Raw genomic sequence first — 22,112 nt, forward strand, 5'->3', positions numbered from 1 at the left:
AACATTCCACCTCAGACCTTCATATCCCGCCCCCCCTTTTCTTCACTCAGCCTTGGACTTGGCTCCTCGAAAAGGGTGTCCCTGTTGCCCAGACGCCATCGTATGACTCATCAGCACCAAAAACGGTCTTCAGTATTTATTTACGTCACTCCTTCCACAGCACACTGTGAACTTGAGGGTGGACACTCTGCCCTGTTCGTGGCCGTGTCTCTAGGATCTAGAATATGCTGGGCCCCACATCAGCTCCTAACAGTGCACATTGGCCGATGGGTTGTCCTATTGGGCTCGAAGTCCTCACCCCCGACCTATGTCATGGCGTCTGCGCTCCCTGGGATGGCTCTGCGAGGCCTTTCAGGATGTGGACTCACGCTGACCTCTTTGGGCTTTCCTTCCCTCCTTCTGCTTTCCAGCTCATGACCCACACTGGGCTTTGACCTGCACCAGGCTTTTCGGCCGGGCCACGCCATCTGCCCCTGGGACGGGTGCGCCCCTTCATGCCTCCAGAGCCTTACAGGTTCTGCTTTCTTGCCTCCCCCCCTCCCCAACCTCCCCGTTAGTGCTCGCTCAGGAATCCCCTCCTGTGAGAGCGTTCCCTGGTTACCGTGCGTGTGCTCCGTCCACACACGCTGGCTGGATGGGATTGGGCTCCACACGTATGTCATTTCCTAGCCCGACAGCTATTGGATCAGTGTAATCGCCCACTTTCCGCACTCCCTCCTCCATGGGCTGTGAGCTCCTCAATGGTGGATACTGCTTTGATCTGTCTTGGCATCTCTGGTCCTTTACATTGTGCTTGGTCAGTGCTTGACGTCCCGTCTGATGACCACGCTCAGCAGTTTCAGCCTAGCAGGAGCCACCGGGTCAGCTGACTGCAACTGTCAGGATTACGGCAGTAGAGCCTGGTAGGCAGATCTGGGTCCGTGTGAAAAGCAGCACGCCTGCTCCCCGGTTTGCGGACTTTCTTTTCCCTGCTGGGAAATTTAACTTCATGAGCCTGTTTTGGACGAGAGGGCAGAGGTCCTAAGCCTGTGACCTGCAGGAAGGGGACTGTCTGTCTCTCGTGCGTGTTCACACCTTGGCCGTCTTCCTGAGGATGGACTATGCAGACTTCCGTGACGCTACAGCAGACTTACCCTAGGTCACAAATGGGGGAAAGGAGGCCACAGTAAGGTAAAAGGATGGTGGCCTCCTCTTTCGTCCTTTGGCCCAGTTGGTGGTAGAAGTGAAATCGGCCAGCGTGGGGTAGGAGGAAGGAGAGCCGCCCCCTGAGGGACGCGATAGACGGCATTACTTGCTCTGAGGCGTCTCCATCACTGACGTCTCAGGCTCCACCCACTGGGCCTCCTCTGCTGATTCACGCTCCCTTGGGGTCCAAGCCTCGCAGCAGCAACCCATGAGGGTGTGCTGGCCGAGAACCCGTCACTCCCTCCCTTCTTGGCATCAGGATACACCCACGTGGAGGTGTTTCCTCTCCCAGATGAGTGAGTCGCTGAGGGCTCGTGCAGAAGAGCTCACGGCCTACCAACCCCTCGAGTCCGGGCCGGCGTCTGCCCGTCATAGCTCTATTGTGTAGACCCACTACCCACAAGGCCTGTCTCCTGTCACGGCGCTCAGTCTGAAATGCCTTGCTCGGATGTGTTTTTGGCCTCTTTGTTATTTTCACGTCCCAAGTCAGCAGGACAAGCTGATGCTTCTTTCTCCAGGGTCTGGTCTTCAACAGACTACAGATCCGCTGGTGACACAGGTCACCAGGGGCTTACCTTGTCCCACCGCGCTTCATGGATCCTGCGTCTGTAGATTGAAGGTTTGTGGCAACCTGCAAGCAGACCTGCTGGCACCCTTTTTTCCAACAGCATTTGCTTGCTTCATGTCTCTATCACGTTTTGGTCATTTCCTCAATATATTTTTTTTCCTTTTTAAAAAATTTTTTGATGTTTATGTATTTTTGAGAGAGAGAGACAGACAGAATACAAGTGGGGGAAGGACAGAGGGAGAGGGAGACACAGAATCTGAAGCAGGCTCCAGGCTCTGAGCTGTCAGCACAGAGTTCGATGTGGGGCTCGAACTCACCAACCGAGAGATCATGGCCTGAGCCAAAGGTCACGCTCAACTGACTGAGCCACACAGGCATCCCAAAAATATGACCATTTTTAAGAGTGCAGGGTGCTGGGAAGAATTATGGCAATGGTCAGGTAGGGAAGAGCTGGGGCCAGACTTCAGGCAGGCCTGAGGAGGTCATGTGTCAGCAGTAGCCTGAATGACGAGAAGGACCCCCGTCACCTACAGACTGGGGGAGGAGCCTGGGCACAGGAAGTGCTCGTTTCAGGGCCATGGCGGGTGCGTAGGATGTCCCAGGCCCTGCTGAGGAGTTTGGGCTTTGGTCTGAGTATCCCGACAAGACCTCGGAGGGCACTGCACAAGGAAAACGCAAGGTTGGCTCTGTTCACCCTGAATGCTGCGCTTGTGGGGCTGTAAGAAGCAGCGCAAAATGATTCTCTAGGGTTCAAGGGGTTATGGTTTTGTTTCGTTTTGTTTTGAATTCATTTATAGATAAACAAGTGTGCAGGGGAGGGGCAGGGTGAGTGAAAATCCCAAACAGGCTTCGTGCTCTGCACTGAGCCTGACGTGGGGCTTGATCCCGTGAACCGCAAGGTCGCATCCTGAGCTGAAACCCAAGGGCCTGGTGCTTAACCGACGGAGCCCCCAGCCGCCCCGTTTTTTCATGTTTTCTTAAAATCACATGAAGTCACTCCTGTGTGGTTGTGTCTGGTCCACAGGTGGGGGAAGAGACTGATCATCGTCGCCTCCCAGGACATGCGCTACCGTGCCCTGATCGGCCTGGAGGGCGACCCCGACCTGAAGCTCCCTGATTTTTCCTACTGCATCTTGGAGCGCTTGGGCCGGTCCCGGTGGCAAGGGGAGCTCCAGCGCGACCTCCACAGCACCGCTTTCAAGTGAGGGGACAATGTGCTCACCAGGGCTCCCTGATGCATGCACCCTGCCCACTCCCTCCTTCCCCTCAGCCCCACCAGCACAGTGCTTTGCATGCAGGGGTTGGGGGGACCTCTGGAGTGACTCTGGAGTTCAGTACCCAAACCAGACATTTCGAGAGTGCAAGGTGGGGCACCTGCAGGGCGAACCCAGATGTCTAGGCCCCCTAGTTCCTGGCCTCTCCAGGACCGGACGCCTGTATGTGATGGTGTCCTCATGGGCCCTCATCACCGCCCACCCCAGCCATCGTCCCAGGCCTATTTCCCTGGGCCTCTGGCCGCCTCTCCCACCGGCTCTGCTGAGGGCCTCGGGTGTGCACCGAGGCTGAGGCACGGCTGCTGTTTGCAAGGCCACTGTCTGCCATGACGGTTCCCACAGAGCAGCCGGGTGGGTGGCTGTCTCTAGCGCTGGCGTTTCCGGGTGAGGGGACAGCGACCACCGAAGCACGACGACCCAGCCGCGCTCTTCCCTCTCCTCCAGGGTCGACGCTGGGAAGCTCCACTATCACCGGAAAATTCTGAACAAAAACGGGCTCATCACGATGCAGTCACATGTGATCCGGTTACCCACCGGAGCCCAGCAGCACTCCATTCTCCTCCTCCTGAACCGCTTCCATGTGGACAGGTAGGGCGCGTGCCCCAATGCCTCGTGCTGCCCGTGCCAGGCCTTCAGGTCATGGGGCCGAGGCACGTCAGGACTATACATAGAGTTTTATCCTTATGGGTTTATTCTCTAATTTTGTTTGTTTGTTTATTTTAACGTTTGTCATAGAGAAAGAGAGAGAGACACAGAGCGTGAGCAGGGGAAGAACAGAGAGAAAGGGAGACACAGAATCTGAAACAGGCTCCAGGCTCTGAGCTAGCTGTCAGCACAGAGCCTGACGTGGGGCTCGAACTCACAAACTGTGAGATCATGACCTGAGCCAAAGTCAGACACTCAACCGACTGAACCACCCAGGTGCCCCTGTTTTAATTTTATTTTAGAGAGAACAGAGCATGCGTATGCATGAGCAGGGGAGGAGCAGAAGGAGAGGGAGAGAATCTTGAGCAGGCTCCATGCTAAGTATGGAACCCAATGTAGGACTCGATCCCATGACCCAGGGACCATGGCCTGAGCCGAAATCAACCAACTGAGCCACCCAGGTGCCCATGAGTATAGCGCTTTTTTGCTTTTTTTTTTTTTTTTTTTTTTTTTTTTTTTTTTTTTNNNNGCATGAGCACAAGTGGGAGAGAGGGGCAGGGGAGAGGGGAGAGAGGGGAGAAAAAGAGAGAGAGAGAAAAAATCTTAAGCAAACTCCACACTCAGTGAGGAGCCTGATAGGGGCTTGACCTCACAAACCATGAGGTCATGACCAGAGCTGAAGTCAAGAGCCAGACACTTAACCAACTGAGCCACCCAGGCGCCCTGGACTGTAGCTTTTTGAAAAAAGATTTACTATTTTTGAGTATGAAAATCAGTCACGATGATTCAGAAGATTTGGAGATTATACTGAAAAGAAGGGAAAAAAAATTCCTATAACCCATCGCCCGGCAACAGGACTGTTAACATTTTGGTGAAATTTGGGGGGAGTATAAAAACAAAAATAAATCAGTCAAATTAGATTTGTTTGGCGATCAGAATTGAGATTGAATCGTATCCAGTTTAGAGCTGGCATTAAACTCTCCAGCACACAGCTCTCACAGTCAGCCTAGATGGTGAGGCGAGGAGGCTGTGCTGAGTGCTGTGCGTGACGCTGCTGCTTAGCTGTGATCCCGTTCAGCCAGCAGAGCAAGGGGGTGAGACAAGCACATTTCCTTCTGAGGACACAAGGGCTTCTGGGCGTGAGCCTCTGACCCCTCCCTGTTCCCTCTGGGAGTGACCGCCTGGCATGGGAATGGGGGAGGGCAGCGTCCCACCACGCTTTAGAGAAGCCTCAGCCTGCCCTCCAGCACCTCATGCCCTCCTCTGTGGGACGTCCGGAGACCAGGGTGGGGGAGGATCGAGCTGGGAAACGAGGCCCTCGGGTGAGTAAGCGGGAGCCCCGGGCTGTGGGGCCACCAGTCCTCGATAGTGGAGTCAGGTGGTGTCACGGAGGACTTGAGAGGTGGCGGGCAGGCCCTTCCCCCGGACCAGGGGCAGTGACTTCGATTCTCCCCTAGCCGAATGGCAGAGACCTTGCCCTTCACGCAGCAGCCAGGCACACCCTCCAAATGGGAGGTGGGTGAACACTCAGGGTTAAGGATGAGCTCTGAAGTTGACAATGTCCACTGCCTAGCACAGGCCTGGGCCCAGAGAAGGTGCTTGAGATACGTGTAGAGGCAGGCTGTTGACTCAGGATTTACAGGAGTAATGATGTCCCTGTATTGCTGTCAGAATTCCAAATTTGTCATCAAACCTATGTTTTGGAAATCCTACAGTAGAGGGAATCATGCTTTGACAGTTTGCATTTTGTGTGTTTCGTCTTACTATGCACCGGTCAAATACGGTTTCACTAGACTCCTAACTGGTGAGGAGCCCGCGTCTATAAAGTTGTAGGTGGCCGCTGTGGGTGGAGGCGACAGCAGTGGACTAGGTCCAGATCTGTATTTCAGTCTGCCCCTTACTGGGGCAAAGGCGCCTGACCTCTATGAGCCACAATTTCTCCTCCTATAGAATGACCAGGATACAGTGCTTGGTACTAGTTCCCATGCAGTAAGTGCCTTCCTTTATTCTTTCCCATGTTGAGAGGCAGTCAGAGTGGAGAAGTGGGCGCAGACTCTGTATCCCATACACAAGCCCTCCCTGACCCCAGGCTGTGGGCAGGTAAAGTCAAGGTCACCTTCCCCAGCTGCACCCTGCCCCCAGCCTCCCCAGGCACACGTAGTCGGGAGCCCTCTGCTCTCTTTCATAGCTCCCTTGGTGGCCGTTAGCTTGGAAGCAGTCATTACAATTCTACCCGATAAAAACGTGGTGGAAGGTGAGCTTGGTCAGACCCCGTGGAGGCAGAGTGGGGAGGCCAGCCTTCAGAATCAGGCATCATGATGTCGCCACAGAGCACGGGATGTGGGCAAAGACCTAGGTTCATATCCTAAGTCTAAATTTTAGGAAACCTATTTCACTTCTGTATGAAATCAAGCAATTTATATAGAAGTAAAGTCCTCAGGTCCTTCCTCAACTTTATGGTATTATAAAATGGAAGGCATTTTAAAGAGTCCTTACGGCTGCAGCCCAAGAGTCTAGTCTGTACACTGCCACTACCTAGGTGCCCTTGGCCACATTACCGAGCCACTCAGAACCGGCCTCTACCCCACCAGGCGTGCAGCGTGGGCTGGATAGAGGCTGAGAGCAGAGACGAAGGCTCTGTAGTTTGGGATGGGGTCATTGAAGGCTTGCTGGGTACTCCTTAGCGCTGGGTTTGACCAGACTTGCTATCTGTGTTTCTCACAGGAGGAGCAAGTACGACATCCTCATGGAGAAGCTCTCGGGTGTGCTGAGCACGCGGAGCAACCAGATGGAGACCCTGGGCAGGCTGAGGGAAGAACTGGTGAGTGCCCGAGGCCACCCGTGCTCTGGGCCGGACCGATCTGTGCCACAGCCCAGACCTCTTCATTCCCTGTACCCTGATAGTGGCTCACCATCAGCCCTGTTCACAGACTTGACCATCCCTAACCTTGAAGCACGTGGGATCTTCCTTTGTTTCACAGAATGAAAGTGCTTAGTCCTTCATTAAAGAACTTCCTGCCCTTGGCCGGCTCCCATTTTCCCCAGGGTTCGCTCAAGCAGCAAATGTGGGATGGGGGACCCGGGCACTTAGGGATACTTCCGTAAGCACGCTTCTAATCCCATCCCACTGGTTTGATACTGAATGGACAGTGTGACAGTGTAGAGAAGCAGGTGAGATGGCACAGGGAGAGAAGCGCTTACCCACCGGCCTGGCCTGTGGGCCCCACAGTAGAGGTGGAGGGAGGAGGGAAGCAGGAGGCGGCCTGTGGCCTCCAAGCTCATTAGAACAGTGTTTAGGGGAGCCAGCACCAGCAAGGGGAGAGAGACAGATCGCCCTGTCTGTTAGACAGCAGAACTTAAAACCTGAAGCTTAAAGTCAACCTGTTTGACTTTAAGTCAGATTCCAAGTCATGATTCATGGGATTGAGCCCCATGTTGGGCTTCATGCTGAGCTTGGAGCCTGCTTGGGATTCTCTCTCCCTCTCTCTCTCTGCCCCTCCCCCCCAAAATAAATAAATGTTCAAAAAAAATAAACAAAACACCAGGATATTCCTTGCTCCTCACCTCCTGCTTCATTGGTGAGTGGAGCCCTCTTCTCTGATGCTAGATCTACTCTATGCCCGGGCCTCTCATTTATTTGTTCATCTATTTACTTTATTTATTTTTAGTGTTTATTTATTTTTTACAGAGACAGAGTGTGAACCGGGGAAGGGCAGAGAGAGAGGGAGACACAGAACCTGAAGCAGGCTCCAGGCTCTGAGCTGTCAGCCCAGAGCCCAATACAGGGCTTGAACTCACGAACTGTGAGGTCATGACCTGAGCCAAAGTCAGATGCTTCAACTGAGCCACCCAGGCGCCCCTATTTATTTAGAGCTAGAGAGAGCGCTCGAGCAAGGAAGGGCAGAGGGAGAGAGAATGTTAAGCAGATTCCACGGCTGACACAGGGCTCCATCTCCTACTCCCAACTGAGATCCTGACCTGAGTGGAAATCCAGACTCAGACACTTAGCCGACCAAGCCATGCAGGCACCCTGTGCCCAAGTCTCTTTGAAGCAGAGCTTAGGAACTGAGGCTTGTGGGTCAGATTTGCCCTATATGTTGTTAAGAGTACATTTGAGCTAGCATTTTTTTTTAATTGAGATCTCACATACAAAGCTATGTTTCCAGCTTCCTTTGACATATCAGAGGCTCTGTCAAGCCTGGGCCTGCAGCTTCTCCTGGCGGCAGTCAGCTCGAGCTGGCCCGCTCCCCCCCAGGCCCCTTCCTTCCTGCCACCTCTCAGCCACCAGGCCTTTGTCAGTTGTCGGTGTCTGAGTCTCCTTGAAAAGTGGAAAATGAAAGAAAAATAAATCTCTCTCTTGAGAGATCTTGTTAGAAATGAAGAGAATTCCTACTGAATAAACAAATATCAGCCACTTCGTTCCTTATATCTCTTGTCCAGCAGGCTCTGGGGGTTGAAGTCCTCTGCCCTGCCAGGTCACCCAGGTGGGCGGAGGCCAGCGAGCCTGGTCTCAGGCCAGCACTGTGGACTGTCTCGGTGATGAGGGTGGGCTGTTAGGGGACACTGTTCTTTTCTTCATCCAGCAAGGACTTCAGTGAGTGTCTGCTTTGAGGCAGGACTGTGTTCTCCGCCACAATGACTAAAATTAGTGAGGATGACAGGTCTCACGCTGTCACGGAGCAGTCTCCCTGGAGAGGCAGATGCGTGAACGCACGCTGAGGCTTGAAGGCTCCTCGGAAGGATGCGCTTTCTTCTGAGAGCGGGAGCAGCTATACAGAGCACGTGACAGTTGAGCTGGGCCGTGAGGATGAAGTGTCCCCAAAGCAGACAGACAAGAAATGGCATTTCAGGCGCAGGAGAGTGGCTGCAGCACGATGTTAGAGGCGCAGTAACGGAGCGCTCGGCAGGTGGCAGTGTGCTCAGGCGGGAGTAGCAGAGAAGTGGCCTGAGAGATGGAGAGATAAGAAAGGTGGCCCTTCAACCTCATAAACTGCTGCTGGCAATTCGTAGATGGAGAAGTGACAAGGAGGGGAGAGTGTTCAGGAAGTGATCCTGTAAGAGGAAGAGAGATCGGAGGTGTGGGTGACAAGGTGGTGACGTTGACCCTGGCCGGGGTGATGACCGCTGGGACTGGAGATGTTTTGGAGAAGAGCTAGCAGGGCGCAGTGAGTGCCTGAGGCCAGGATGTGGAGGTGAGTGACGGAGAGGGAGCCTTGCTGTCTGGCTTGAGTAATTGCTCCTGGTTGAAGTGGGTGGGGCTCGAGGGCAGGCTCCTGAGAGCAGGGACCTTGCCTGCTTGTTCACTGCTGGAGCCCCACCCCGGAGAGGCGTCTGGTCCACGGCAGGCACCCAGGAAGTATTTGTGGAATGAATGTCTGAATAAAGTAGGGAATACGGAAAGACATGCATGAGGACAAGGCACGTGATGAATTTGATTTTAAGGATTTATCAAGTATGATGGTCTTCTGGGACTCTTGCTTAGTGATGTCTCTTTGGCAGCTGGAAGTGGGGTCCAAGGATGCTGAGCAAGATTTAATGAATCGTTAGCCAATAGTGAGGTCGAGGCCGTGTATATGCATGCTGTCTTTTGGGGTGGGGCGGCACACGCTGCTTCTTTCCCTTGTTGCTTGGCAGACTGAGCGGGTCCCTGATGGCAGCCCTCCCCCCCAGGGCAGGACTGCGTCATCTCCTCCCGTGCGTGGGATCGTCCAGGACTCAGGACCATATGTTAGGGGCTGGGGTTTGATGGATGAGCTTCCGTGGGGTCTTTCTATGATGCCAGGCGCACGGCCAGATGAACGAGAGATCCCGTTTCCAAGCCAGTGGGTTCCGCGGAGTCATCTGTGATGCCTCCATAGCTGTATGTCCTCCCGCCTGCGGCCTGGGGCCCTGGCTGCTCAGAGACTTGGTCACACAGGGGGTGGCGGCGGTGGCCTGCAGACATTTTGCTCCCTGTCTCTCCCCCAGAGAGTAAGAGGAAAGCTGTAAGTCTCCACGAGCGGCCCTTAGTGGAAAGTGCCTCCTGTCACTCAGTCCACGGCCCACAGCAGCTGACACCGGCCCACGCCTCCAGGGCTGACGAAGTGCAGTGCTCGCAGCAGCCGGGATGGATATATGCACGGGTGGAATGGGCAGAGTGTAAAACATGTTCCACCGCACTCGGTGTGGATCCAGTATGTCACCCTTCTGTTCGCTCCCGCAAGACCGGACAGCATGTAACCAGGGACCTTCCCCCTGAGTGTGCCAGAGGCTGGCGGGGCCTCCCTGCGTGGGCCTGCGCATTCCAGCTCCCGCTGGCTGCTGCTCCCGGGACCCCCCTCCAGGATTTGTTGCTGGACGTTTTCTAGGAGAAGCTAGAACCTGCTTTCTACATGTATATGTTTATATTTATATATGAAATCTCTCACTTTCCATTGTTGACACGTAAGTCACTTATTTTCAAAAACATGCAGATGGAAAAACATGGCCTGCACTGGAGGCTGCCCAGGGGTAACCCGTGCAGCTGGGGGCACGTAGGGTCATTTTGGTCACGTCGCCTCGTGGAGCTGTGAGTGGTGGGGTGCGTACTCGTCCTCACATTGTGCAAACTTCACTGATGGACTAAAATTTTTTTTTCACTGAATCTTTTTTTTCTATTTGTCCCATTGCCTGTGGGAGGAGAGAGAGAGCGTGTGTGTGTGTGTTAATGATACACTTCCTTGGTTAGAAAACCAAAGCACTGAAGAGTATACCGTGAGAAGCCTCCTCCTGGCCCTGCTCCCATCCGCCTCACTCCCGCCCCTGTGTATCCATTTAGAAAATCGTCTACACCTTGTTTTGTTCCCTTGACAGCATAGCTGGGAATCGTTTCCTCTTTAGCCCCTCCGGTGTCTCCTCGCTCACAATAATCGGATAACTCCGGTCCCGAGCCTTGTTCGTTCTTGTGACTTCAGTGGGTACAGACGCCTTGCTTGCATCTGACAGCAGCTCTCAACTTGTGTTCCGGCAGGGGCTGTGTGAAAGGACGTTCAAGCGGCTGTACCAGTACATGCTGAATGCCGGCCTCGCGAAGGTGGTGTCTGTCCCCTTGCAAGAGATTCACCCTGAGTGTGGACCTTGTAAGACCAAGAAAGGTAAAAGCAGTCGCAGCCTCTGTTCCCTTGGCGGCGCAGACGGCTTTCTCTCCTCCCTACCAAGCCCCAGCCTTTTTCTGTCGCTTCGTTCGGCCTCGTGGTGGGATGACTTCACATATTTGTTCAAGTCTTCATTGCTCAGTGGCCGACTTAGGATCTTCTGTAGCGAACGTGCTCAGGAAGTGTTGGCTGGATGAAAGCGATCCTAAGCGCCAGCATACATCTCTCTGTCCGTGTCCCTCCGACATCTCTGCTCCATGATGTCCAAAACCAAGTTCATCCTCTCCTTCCTACGCTCAGCCACTGTTCATTCCAGCATTTTGAAAGCTCCTCAGCCGTGTTGCATGATTTCATCCTGTAGCCCTTGTGAGGTAGATTGGGGGGGGGGGTGTCACCTTTTAGGTGTAAGAGAATTAAACCTAAGAGATACTAAGTAACTTACAAAAGGTTGAGCAATCAGTAAGTGATGGATGTGGGATTTGAACCAAAAAAGTTAAACTAAGGACAAGAAAACATAAAACTTTATTTAAAAAAAATTTTTTTTTTTTTACATTTATTTCTGAGAGAAAGAGTAAGACAGTGCGTGAGTGAGGGAGGGGCAGAGAGAGAGGGAGACACAGAATCTGAAGCAGGCTCCAGGCTCTGAGCTAGCTGCCAGCACAGAGCCCGATGTGGGGCTCGAACCCACAAACTGTGAGATCATGACCTGAGCCAAAGTCGGACGGTTAACTGACTGAGCCACCCAGGAGCCCCAAGACCATAAAACTTTAAAAACCTTCCTTAGTGCTCTATTTTTCTCTATCCTGGATTGTTATGCCATGCTGTTCCTGACCAGCCGAAGTGACTTAAAAAGCTGAGGGTCAGAGCTTTTAGTGAAAGACGATAGGTGGAGTATATGTGCTGATCCGCACTCTCCCCGAACTCCTCCGTAGTGACGACAGGGACATAACAGGAATAAACCAGCAGGTGCCGACAGGCTAGGGCAGGAAGGATGGCAGAGCGTCGTCAGCAGCACTCTGTGCTCCAGGCAGATGGATAAGCGCTAACGGACCAAGTGGCCTGGGGAAGTGCATGCCAGTGAAGGGCAGTGGCCAAGGATCAAAGCCTCCAAACCTGAAACAAACGAAAAATGTGGACATCCCAGGTACCCCTGAGCACAAGTTTGGAAGGCGCCAGAGATGAAAGGGTTGGTTGGCAGTGTGTGCGAGAAGCCGCCGCTCCGCCGGGGCCTCTCCCTTACTCTGGGCGGCCAGGTTAGGAGCCCTTTCCCACACACGTCTGGGCTTATCTCAGGGTTAGGTGCATCAGAGCAGCTCTGGGCTCACAGACCCAGCCGGGGGAAGGGGGCCTCTCACTGCGGTTCCCAGTTTGGCCCCCGAACATTGGCAGCCAGACTCGCCGTCCCCCAGGCCAGAGGCCAGCAGCCGCTTTTCTGCAGAAACTGACCCATCCAGGAAGTCTTCTAAATAGTAAAATGTTGGGGTATCCCCACAATGCAGCCGGCCCCTCCCTGCCCCCTCACTGGTCGTGGAAACCCACACCAGGGCAGCCTCTCCCCTGCTCCCCCTCACCCTGCACGACATCTAGAACACAGGCTCCGGGCAGCGACCAAATGCCTCCCTGAGCATCCAAGAACCCTAATAGGAATGCGAGAGAAACAAACGTAGGAACTAAAAACAAAGTGAGGAGCAGAGGAAAGCCCAGAAGAACTTGCCGAGAGGAGGCCTTGCATCCGTGAAATGCAGCGAGAAGTTGTAAAGGAGGGACAGGTGGAAAATAAAAAAGAGCTCTTAGAAACAGAAGAAATATGCTTATCACAAGTTAGTGGGAGGGAAGGTAATGAGATAAAGTTGAGAAGGATCTCAGAAAGAAACTCAAAAGGGGTGGGAAGTAGAGCTACGTTGAAAATCAGATGCTAAGCCTCGAAGGTCCGACATCCGCACAGCGAACTCAGAGTGGGGGAGACAGAATGTGGGCAGGGGAGGGGGGAGAGGATGAGAAAGGACACGGGATTTTCCTGATCTGCAATGCGGGAGTTCTAGAACAAGAGACCCATCGGGTGCCTGGCGTGAAGAACATGCAGAAACCCACGCCGACAGCCACCATCCAGGAACTTCAGAAATCCAGAGCCAAAGAGCCTCCAGGGAGGAGACAGCAGCCTCCCCAGCAGTAACGGAAGCTGGGCGGCCTGGGAGCGGTGCTCTCATTCTGAAGGGAGCGGGCTTCCCGTCTGGAGTTCCTTTACTCAGCTTTAGCATCGATGCACTATGAAAATCCGGAATCTGAAATGGTTCGCCTCCCAGATTCCCTTTCAGGAAGCTGCAGGAGGATGCCCACCCCCCAACAGCAGACCAAAACGAGAGGCGGGGCAAATGGGGTCCAGGGAGGGAGGAGACCAGGAGAGACACGGGGAGATGGTGACGGGAAGTCACCACGACCGGCGCAAGGGCGGCACATGCACACGGGAGCAGGAGCGGGGGCTCCGCAGGGACGGAGGGCCACGCGAAGGATCAGCTGCCCAGGGGGTGTGACTGTGTTTAGAGAAGGTCGTACGTGGGTAGAGAGTCTGTGTGTGAATCCGTGACATCCTTTAATGTTTATTTTGAGAGAGAGCGTGCACGTGTGGACGGGGACACACACACACACGCACACGGGGGAGGGGCAGAGAGGGAGAGAGAGAATTCCATACAGGCTCCTAGCTATCAGCACAGAGCCCAACATGGGGCTCCATCTCACAAACTGTGAGATCATGACCTGAGCTGAAATCAGGAGCCTGACGCTTAACTGACTGAGCCACTCAGGTGCGCTCCCCTCCCCTGTTTAATTTGAGAGAGAGACTGCATGTGAGTCGGAAGGAAAGGGGTAAAGGGAGAATGAATCTTAAGCAGGCTCCAGGCTCAGCAGGGAGCCCGGTTCAGGACTCAATCCCATGACCCTGAGATCACACCCTGAGCCTAAATCAAGAGTCAGATGCTCAACTGACTAAGCCACCCAGGCGCCCNTGGAGCAGGCTCATTGCTTCATTGCCATCAGCGCAGAGCCCGATGTGGGCCTCTAACTCATGAAGCATGAGATCATGACCTGAGCCAAAGTCAAGAGTCAGACACTCAAACAACTGAGCCACCCAGGTGCCCCCAAGGGAAAGAATCTCAAGCAGGCTCTATGCTCAGCACGGAACCCAACTCAGGACTCGATCCCACGACCCTGAGATCATGATCTGAGCCAAAATCAAGACTCAGACACTCAACGACTCAGCCACCTAGGCGCCCTTAGTCATTTTTCTTTCTGATCTATTGCAAAGAAGACGTTAAAAATAAACAGACTGGACTGATTATATTTTTAAAGTAAAGAGAAACTAAGAAGGAAATGCCCTGAAATAACCTCTCTTGCTGGGCAGGCAGCCACAGAGCAAAGCTTCTCCCAGGCTTGAGGTCCCTGGAAATGCAAGCCAGCCACTTGCAAGTAAGACATCTGAGTAAACTTTGCTATGAGACAGCCCTGGGTCAGAATTCTTGTTTTGTTACTTCCTGTTGGGGTGACTCTCAGCAAGTTTTGGCCTTTCTGTGGTCCGTTTCCTCAGCACCACTTTCTGGGGATAATAATACAATTTTCCAGAGTGTCACGGGGCTGACAGAAGACCGTGCTCACAGAGCAGGGGCCACAGAATGGTAATGGCCACGTGTGGCAATGTTTTTTGCTTGGCTCACGGCATCTATTCTCATTGGATAGGTTGCTGGGCATTTAAAAATCAGAAATTGCACCTAAATAGCCTTTCAACTTCCCTGCAAAACTGAAATTAGGCGACATTAAACTGCATTTCTTTCATAGCAAACGGTCAGGCCCCATTCCCCAAGGACACCCTGCTTCCTGCTATGTAGCCGGTGGCCAGCCTTACTCTGGTATGTCATCAACGTGACCCTTGAAGGTGTGTGTCTGTGTCACACAGTGTGTTGTCTGGGTTTCCCTGAAGCCTAGTGCCGGGACCAGAAGCCCCCAAGGCTGGGCACTGATAGTGATGACGCTCCAGTTCCTGCGCGGTTACATGGCCGGACACCTGAGGCAGTGACCGCTGCAAGCTTTAGATCGTCACCCACAAGCACAGTGAGCCCAATCTGACCATCCGGGGGCTCACTTCTTTCCGTGGTGGGCTTGTCATCACCTGCTGCTGCTCAGATCCTCGACTGGGCCCCCCTGAGTCCCTATGTCACCCTGTGACTTAGTTGTTTCTCTTTGTGACTTCCAAGCTAGATAGTGAGCTCCTTTGAGAGCAGCGGCTACAGTCCTCACTCAACGTGCTGTCTGTCCTTGAGGCCTATGCAAGGTCTGCTTGGAACAGAGTAGGCACTAAGCAAATGCTTAGCAAACCTAATTGAATTAGGTGCCACTTCAGCTCCTCTTCTTGGGCAGGAGACCAGGGATGAAGGCGCAGCTTTAGTCTTTTTTGCCTTGTGCGTAATGATCCCACTTTGCAGAATTAATATAAGCCTTCCCTCTAAGGCCTTAGGGAGCAGAAAAGACTTAATAAACAAAGATGATGGATTACTTCATGTAAATTTGCAGGTGTGCCTGGATATCTACGAGTTGTTTCTAAAAGCTGCAAATAGTTTAGATTTCAGCATCTTTCAAATACATTGCAATAAGCTATAGTGATCTGCTTTGTAGAAAGGCAGGGTGGTGGGGAAGCCTGGGTAATGAAAACAGTCACCCTGACCTGATCGGTTTTGCACATTTAGATTATATTCTTCACAAGTTTACTAGCCATACTGTATCTATTCAGTTGGGCTGAGAACAGAAGGGAAGAGAAACAGAACTTTGTGATCCTTCAGAAAACGATGACGACTGGAAGCAGTTGACAGAGTCATGCTCCCTGGGGCTAAAGAGGAGGCGGTCAGTTAGCAGGTTTTCTAGTTTCCGTGACCAGATGGGTCCAGCATTGAAGAGGATGGGGGAGTGGCCCTAGCATCTGTATCACCCTGTTCATGATGTAGACTCTTCCCATAGCTATTAACCCGGGGCCCCTGAAAAATAACTAATTCAACAAGACGGCGGGACACAGGATCAATATACAGAACCTGGTTGTATCTCCATACACTGACAGCACACAGTCCAAAAATGAAATCAAGAAAACAGTTCTCCCATTAAAAAGAATAAAATACTTGGGAATGCATTCAAGCAAAACAAGCATAAAAACATACACTCTGAGAACGACAAAACACTGTTGACCGAAATTTTAGATCTAGGCAAGAGGGGCAACCTCCCTCGTTCACAGATTGGGAGAGGTAGTGTCGTCAGGATGCCTGGACTCCCCACATTTGAAGAACCCCAGCTGGCCTTTGTGTAGACATTGACAAGCTAACTCCGAAGTTAGTCTGGAATTGCACAGTGCCCAGGAAGTTAAAACAGTCCTGAGAAACAAGGATCAAGGATCAAGCACTTTAGGAAGACTCATTCCCCAACTTCGAAACTGCTACAAAGCAACAATAATCAAGCCAGCGTGCTACCAGCACAAAGATAGAGACCAAGGAGTAGAGCCGAGAGTCCAGAAATACACCTACACGTCGATGGTCAGCTGATTTTCAACAAGGGTGCCAAAACTGTTCAACGGAGAAAGAAGCCAATCGCAAGAAGCCATTACAGTATGATTCCATTTTGATGAAAGTCCAGGATAGGGAACCCGGAAGTGGGTTAGTGAGTGCTTAGGGCTATGGTGACGGCACGGGGTGCCAGTGGCTACAAGGCTTGAGGCAGTGAAGGCGTTCTAAAACGGCCCGGTGACAGGCGCACACACCTGGGAATATGCTACATCACCACCGACTTGTACACCTCACACAGTGAATGGTGTGGAATATGAATTATAGCTCAGTAAAGCCGTCAGAAGTTAAAACCAACAAACCCTTGTAACAGGATACAGCAAACTAAGATCATTCAAGTGGCACAAGGCGTCATTTAAGAAGTTCTAGTAGGATTCAAGTATGCAAGCTAAGGAAAAAGAGAAATAAGCTATATCGAGAAGGATTAAAACACAATAAAATAAAGATTTAAAAGAGCTTTGGAACCAGGAGAGTAGAATTAAAAAGAATGAAGATCAGAAACACAGAAGGGATAAAGGGTGAGCGTAAACATGAAAAGAATAGAAAAAGGTTGTCAGGGCTGAGTTTAAAACCTAGCAAATTAGTGGCGAGGGGGGAAAACCAGTGAAATCAGTTAAAAGTAGCAAGATCTCTTTAAGTTAAAAGTGACACGGTTGACTCAACGATGCTATTTAAAAAATGATGGGGAATTAATCTCAGTAATATTTCTGATAAATGAAACAGACGCTTTGTGGCAAAAGCGATTAAAGGCAAGAACCTCAAAGGGTAGAAGAAGGAGTAGAATCCCCAGTGGTGGGAGTCCAGGCCACGCTCCGCTCCTGCTCCCAAGGGGGCCCAGCACCTGGGAGAGCGCCCTTGCTGAGAAATAGTCCCTTCCCTGCCGCTCCTCTGGGACTCTCCCCAGGAGGGAACTGAAGCCTGCTGACCATGAGGGGATGCTCCGTCAACCTCCCTGAGCAGGAAAGCGTACCTGTCTGAGCTGTGCTTTGAGAGGGGAAGGCTGGCGGCAAGTGGAAGGGGAGTGGGGTAGAGGAGAGTTCTGCAGAGTCAGGCTGGGGCCGATGGCAGTGGACGTGCCTGAGATGTGGGGAGGGGCTGGCTGGCTTCTCTGGGCTTACAAGAGCCCAGAGGCCAGTGCAAGGACTTGTGAGCACCTGACTGGCCGTGCAGGTGACCAGCTGGCCACAGGGGGGAGGGGGACCGGTCAAGTGACTGAGATGTTTCTGTTCTGGGCACTTGGCTCAGAGTGCTCTAGAAAGGTGCACAGTTTACCCCAGCCCTTTCCTTCTGTGGGCCTCTAAGAACTTTGGGGGCCTAACCAGGTCCATCACTAATTCTGCCCAAGGGCTTGGGAAGTAGTCCCTGCCCTGGGTATTTAATGGTGGCTCTGGAACTCTCTCCACCGAGGACATTGCTCCAGTGTCCTGAAGCTCGTGAGCCCTCCTGCATGCATGTACATGATTGTCTGTGCCCTCATGACCTTGTGCCATTAGCGGGGGGGGTGGGGGTGTAGGCGGGACCTTAGGTCCTGTGGGCTCATCCTAGGGCGTGAAAAGGAAGGCACCAGTGAAGATTCTGACGTTTTGTAGCCCCATCGTGTGGTCAGCCTTGGAGAGAGATGGGAAAGCCATGCAGGCCACGTGTCAGGCTCTGTGCCGGGTGTGCATGCTTCATCCTGACTCTTCTGGCCACCCCGTCATGCGGGCGCGCTCTTCTCTTCCCTTCACTGGTAGAAAACCAGAGCACAGATCCCTTGCCTTGGGCCCCAGAGCTAGGAAGTGCTGGCTGTGGGGTGTGAGCACAGAAAGTGGGAGCCTGTAACCAGGTCCCTCTGCTGCCTCCCTGACAGATGGCGGGGGCTGGCCTGATGGGCAGTGGGAGCTGGCAGGCAAGGCCAGCTGAGGATCCCAGGGGCAGGAGAGTCGGGAGACTGCACTACCCGCACCCGACCGTCTTCTCTTGGGTCCGCCTTCCACGCCGACCGTGGAAAGAACTTGGAGTCATGCCTACGGAATAAAGACAGACATGCATACAAAGTAAAAACAGTACCCACTGCTTGGCCTGTAAGCCTTTGGCTCGGCCTTCCCTTCCTTCCCACCCTCCCACCACCCCTTGCCCACCTCTGTGCCTCCGCTTGTGCCCTCCTCCGACCTCGACAACTGCATATCCTCGAGCCTCCCGCTTGGGGCCGCCCCCAGTACCTTCCCCCCGGCTGGCCCCACGTGCCTCCCCGCTCCTCAGCGCCGTACACGCAGGCAGTAGAGCCCTGAGTGCTTCCTGGCTTCTTTCCCTATAGTCATTCATCCTCGTGTGTTCCGGGCCTGACGCAGACGCAGAACAAATAAATGCCTGAAGTTGAATTAAAGACCCCAAGCAGGCTCCTGGTATTTCCAGCCCAGGTGATGTGTTTTCCTAAGCTGTGTTTTCCTAAGGTTGCTGTATAGATAAAAGCAGGAGCACGCACCACTTACGGAGCCCAGCACGGCCTGAGCACCCCACGAGGAGGGTCCTGTTCCTGTCTCCATGTTACAGCAGAACAGCCGAGGCACAGGGTGGTCTTAGCCCTTATCCATGGTTACCTAGCCAGTGAGCAGCAGAGGCAGGTTCTCAGCCGACAGAGACGCCAGAGCCTGTATTTCTGCCCATCCCATCGCTCAGGGGTGTGGGCTGCAGCACCCCTCCTCCGGCACTGAGTGCAGTCGCAGTTCCCCACGGCACTTCGACTGTGCCCTGGGCGTGTTCTCAGCTCAGTGTCCGCACTGCCTGAATGACTCCCAAGCACTGACCAGCCGAGGCCCAACCGGGGTATGTGCATGCACATGTGTGCATGTGTGTGCGCGCGTGTGCGTGTGTCTGTGTGCATGCGTGTGCGTTGGCAGCAAGACAGGAGCAAAACTGAATTTACATAACCTCCCCCTGGCTTACTGTTAGGACTGTCCCTTCCTTGGTGACTCTTCTGGCGCAAGTCTGTCCTGCTGTCCATTCGTTCCCATCTTGCTGCTGCTCTCTGCCTGGTTAATCGCCTCACGAGCCCCAGTCTGCACAGTGCCCAGACGAGATCTTCATGGGGATTGTGGAAAACACAGTCTGTCGGTCCCTCTTCACTGCAGCTCGGGGCTTTCCTTTACGGTGAACCGTGTTTTCCGATAGACATTGGAAGTCCTAGCCCAGCCGGGTTGCCTAGTATGGAAGCAGGGCCACTTTCTAGGTCCAAGAGCCCCCATTTCCTTTCTCATGGATGGTAGTAGTACCTTGCAGAACCCGCATGATGGCTCAGATAGTCTCTGAAACCACAGAACACAGTGCCTGGTGTAGTGCGTCCTAGGTGTGCAGTAAGGATTCCTCCCTTCTTCCCTCCTCCTTTCCTGGTCTTCCGAATGTCTACGTTAAGCCACTCTTTGTGCCAAGGCGAGCCATCATGGGTCTTTGACACAGAAGAACGGTGTGGTTGGTTGGTGTTGAACTGCTGGCATCAGAAGAAAGCCATGCAGTTGGGGCTTATGGCAGAGAAACAAGCTATGCTTTGTGGGGTAGGCGGAGCTGCAGTTCCCATGGCCCGAAACCTCATCCGCAGCCGTTGGAGGTGTTGTGCCTGGTCTTCCAGAAGCACATCCTCACGCGGGGCCCAGTCTGAGATGCTGGAGCCAGCCCAGCACTCAGGATGTGCTGGGGACTCTCACCTGTATCCTGGGGCTCAGGGCACCAGCAGCCTCGGCTTGCAAGTTAATGGGTTACTTCGCGTAACACCCATGGTACGGTACTGGCCCTCAGCACGGGCGGGCTGGCCATTATGGGGGACTGACTGCTACGTGCCAGCCTCTGTGCAGACCTCTCCAGTCCCCCTAACACCAACACGTGACCTGCAGAACTTAACATGAAGAGCTACACTTAAGTCATCTCCCCCGAGTCTTAGACATGGGAGGTTGTGGAGCCAGATGGACCCATGGCCGCCCAACCCAGGAGCCCAGGTTTGTCCCGCTGCTTATCAGAAGGTCCGGCCACCCTGGCTGGCAGCACAGATGGCAGTGGGGACATTTGGACAAGGCTGGGATGGGGGATGGGCATCAGGTGCTGTCAGAGCAGAGGTGAGCACAGGGGTCAACTTGATGCTGTGAGGAACAGAGGCATGGAAGGCAGGAGGGGTTCCCTTTTCACCCTTTGAGAGCTGTTTTTCGTGTTGTTTTGTTTTTAAGTTGGGCGTGGAGCCCAGTGCGTGGCTTGAACTCACGACCCTGAGATCAAGACCCAAGCTGAGATCGAGGAGTTGGATGTTTAACCGACTGAGCCACCCAGGCGCCCCTCCTCCTTCGCACTGTGAATCCACGCATGTACAGTCATGTTTCTCCCCCTCCACCGTGCCCGTGTTGAGCGCTGCTCTGTGCATCTTTTCTTGGCCAATTAACCTCTTAAGAAAGTGAAAACAGGGCGGAAAAAGTGACGCCAGGCCTCCGTGGAGCCGTGCTGGCCTGCGGCCCCTAAGTGCTGCATTGTGCCCCCGCTCCCGCAGAGCGCCAGTGTTCCTGCCCTGGGTCCCCACCGTTCTCAGTCGCGTGGAAGTCTTTGAATTAGGACCCAGGCTCGGAAGCCAGCCTGTCTGGTAAATCCCAGCTCCTCCCTTGCTGTGGGGTGGGGGTTTGGGCAGATGCCTTTGCTCCCCAGATGTTCCTGAGTGTGGAAACGGGATGGTAGTGACCACCTCCCACGGCCGTGGTGAGGGCCACTGTGTGTGACTTGTGCAGAGCTTTTGTCGGTGTCGACGAAAGGACAGAGTTGTGTTAGAAGCAATAGGTCACTCTTTGGGCTCCGTCTGAGGGGTGAGGTGGGGGCTGGGGGGGTCCCAGTGGGGAGTGACTCAGGTTGGCGTGCCGGCCACGGGTGTCTGCATCTTGCTAGCAGGAAACCCTCACGTAGCACCCAGGTCTGGTCAGCTGAGCCTTGACATAATCTTCAGCCATACAGATGGGCTCAAGGGTCCCCCTCATCGCCATGCCTCCCCTCCTGGTTGCTTTAGGCTCCTGTCCTGGGAGGGAGAGATGGAGGGGGAGGGCAGGGCAGGCGTCCCGAGCGAAGGGCAAAGCTGTGGGAAACAGGAGAGGCTGGGAGGGCCTGGCAGGTGCGGAGGGAGCCAGGGCTGCTATGTCAGGTTTCTTCTGTTGAAAAGTCATGAACTAGGGATTTTCTGTCACTGCCAGGAGTGCAGGCAAATCAGCACCAGGCTGGTGCCTGAGGACTTAACCAGGCCGCTCTCACTTCTGTGTCCATTTGCCCCAGGCCTGCCCCGCCCCCACCCCCTTCTCCGGAGGGTTCTGGTGGGCCAGCCAGGACCGGACCCTTCTTTGAGGGTAAATCTGATGAGTTCAAGGCCCCGAGATACATTACTATATGTGAATTACACCTGTAGGCCACGTGCTCTGTCCCCCGATGAGAGTCCCCTGCCCCCGCGGAGGTGGTTGTACCTGACCTTGCTCAGCAGTGAGTGTGCAGTGCTGTGTGTGGGCACGTCACACCCCACAGGGAGGCCTTCGGGGGTGCAGCTCTTGCACAAGAGGCGCTGGGTGGCGGAGACCGGTGGTATCGTCGCCTGCCTTGCCCCGGTGCCCAGGACTGTGGGCCCCGCTGCCCGGCGGGGAAACCATCCGTGCCCCTGCTGGGATCATTGCTGCAGACGCAGTGACTGAGGCAGCACCCTTTGTCATTTCACAACCCTGATGGTCTGAAATGGTGTCGTCGGGCCACA

The 22,112-nt window shown here is 53.8% G+C and overlaps 1 protein-coding gene across 2 annotated transcripts in view; it reads left to right on the forward strand.

The window, feature by feature from the left end:
- Positions 1-22,112, forward strand: part of GTF3C1 (general transcription factor IIIC subunit 1) — a 68,762-nt gene that overhangs the window by 4,880 nt on the left and 41,770 nt on the right. The window contains exons 3-6 of one of the 2 annotated variants that reach the window (XM_077760458.1): positions 2,778-2,954; positions 3,472-3,615; positions 6,397-6,493; positions 10,661-10,784. In XM_077760458.1, coding sequence (XP_077616584.1) covers positions 2,778-2,954; positions 3,472-3,615; positions 6,397-6,493; positions 10,661-10,784 — 542 coding nt within the window. Of the gene's footprint in view, positions 1-2,777; positions 2,955-3,471; positions 3,616-6,396; positions 6,494-8,796; positions 8,865-10,660; positions 10,785-22,112 lie in introns of those variants that run through there. The other variant, XM_077760459.1, reaches the window with a different exon arrangement.

This window comes from Crocuta crocuta, unplaced genomic scaffold, assembly GCF_008692635.1.
Source record: "Crocuta crocuta isolate KB4526 unplaced genomic scaffold, BGI_CrCroc_1.0 scaffold73, whole genome shotgun sequence".
NCBI classification, from domain to species: Eukaryota; Metazoa; Chordata; class Mammalia; order Carnivora; family Hyaenidae; genus Crocuta; species Crocuta crocuta.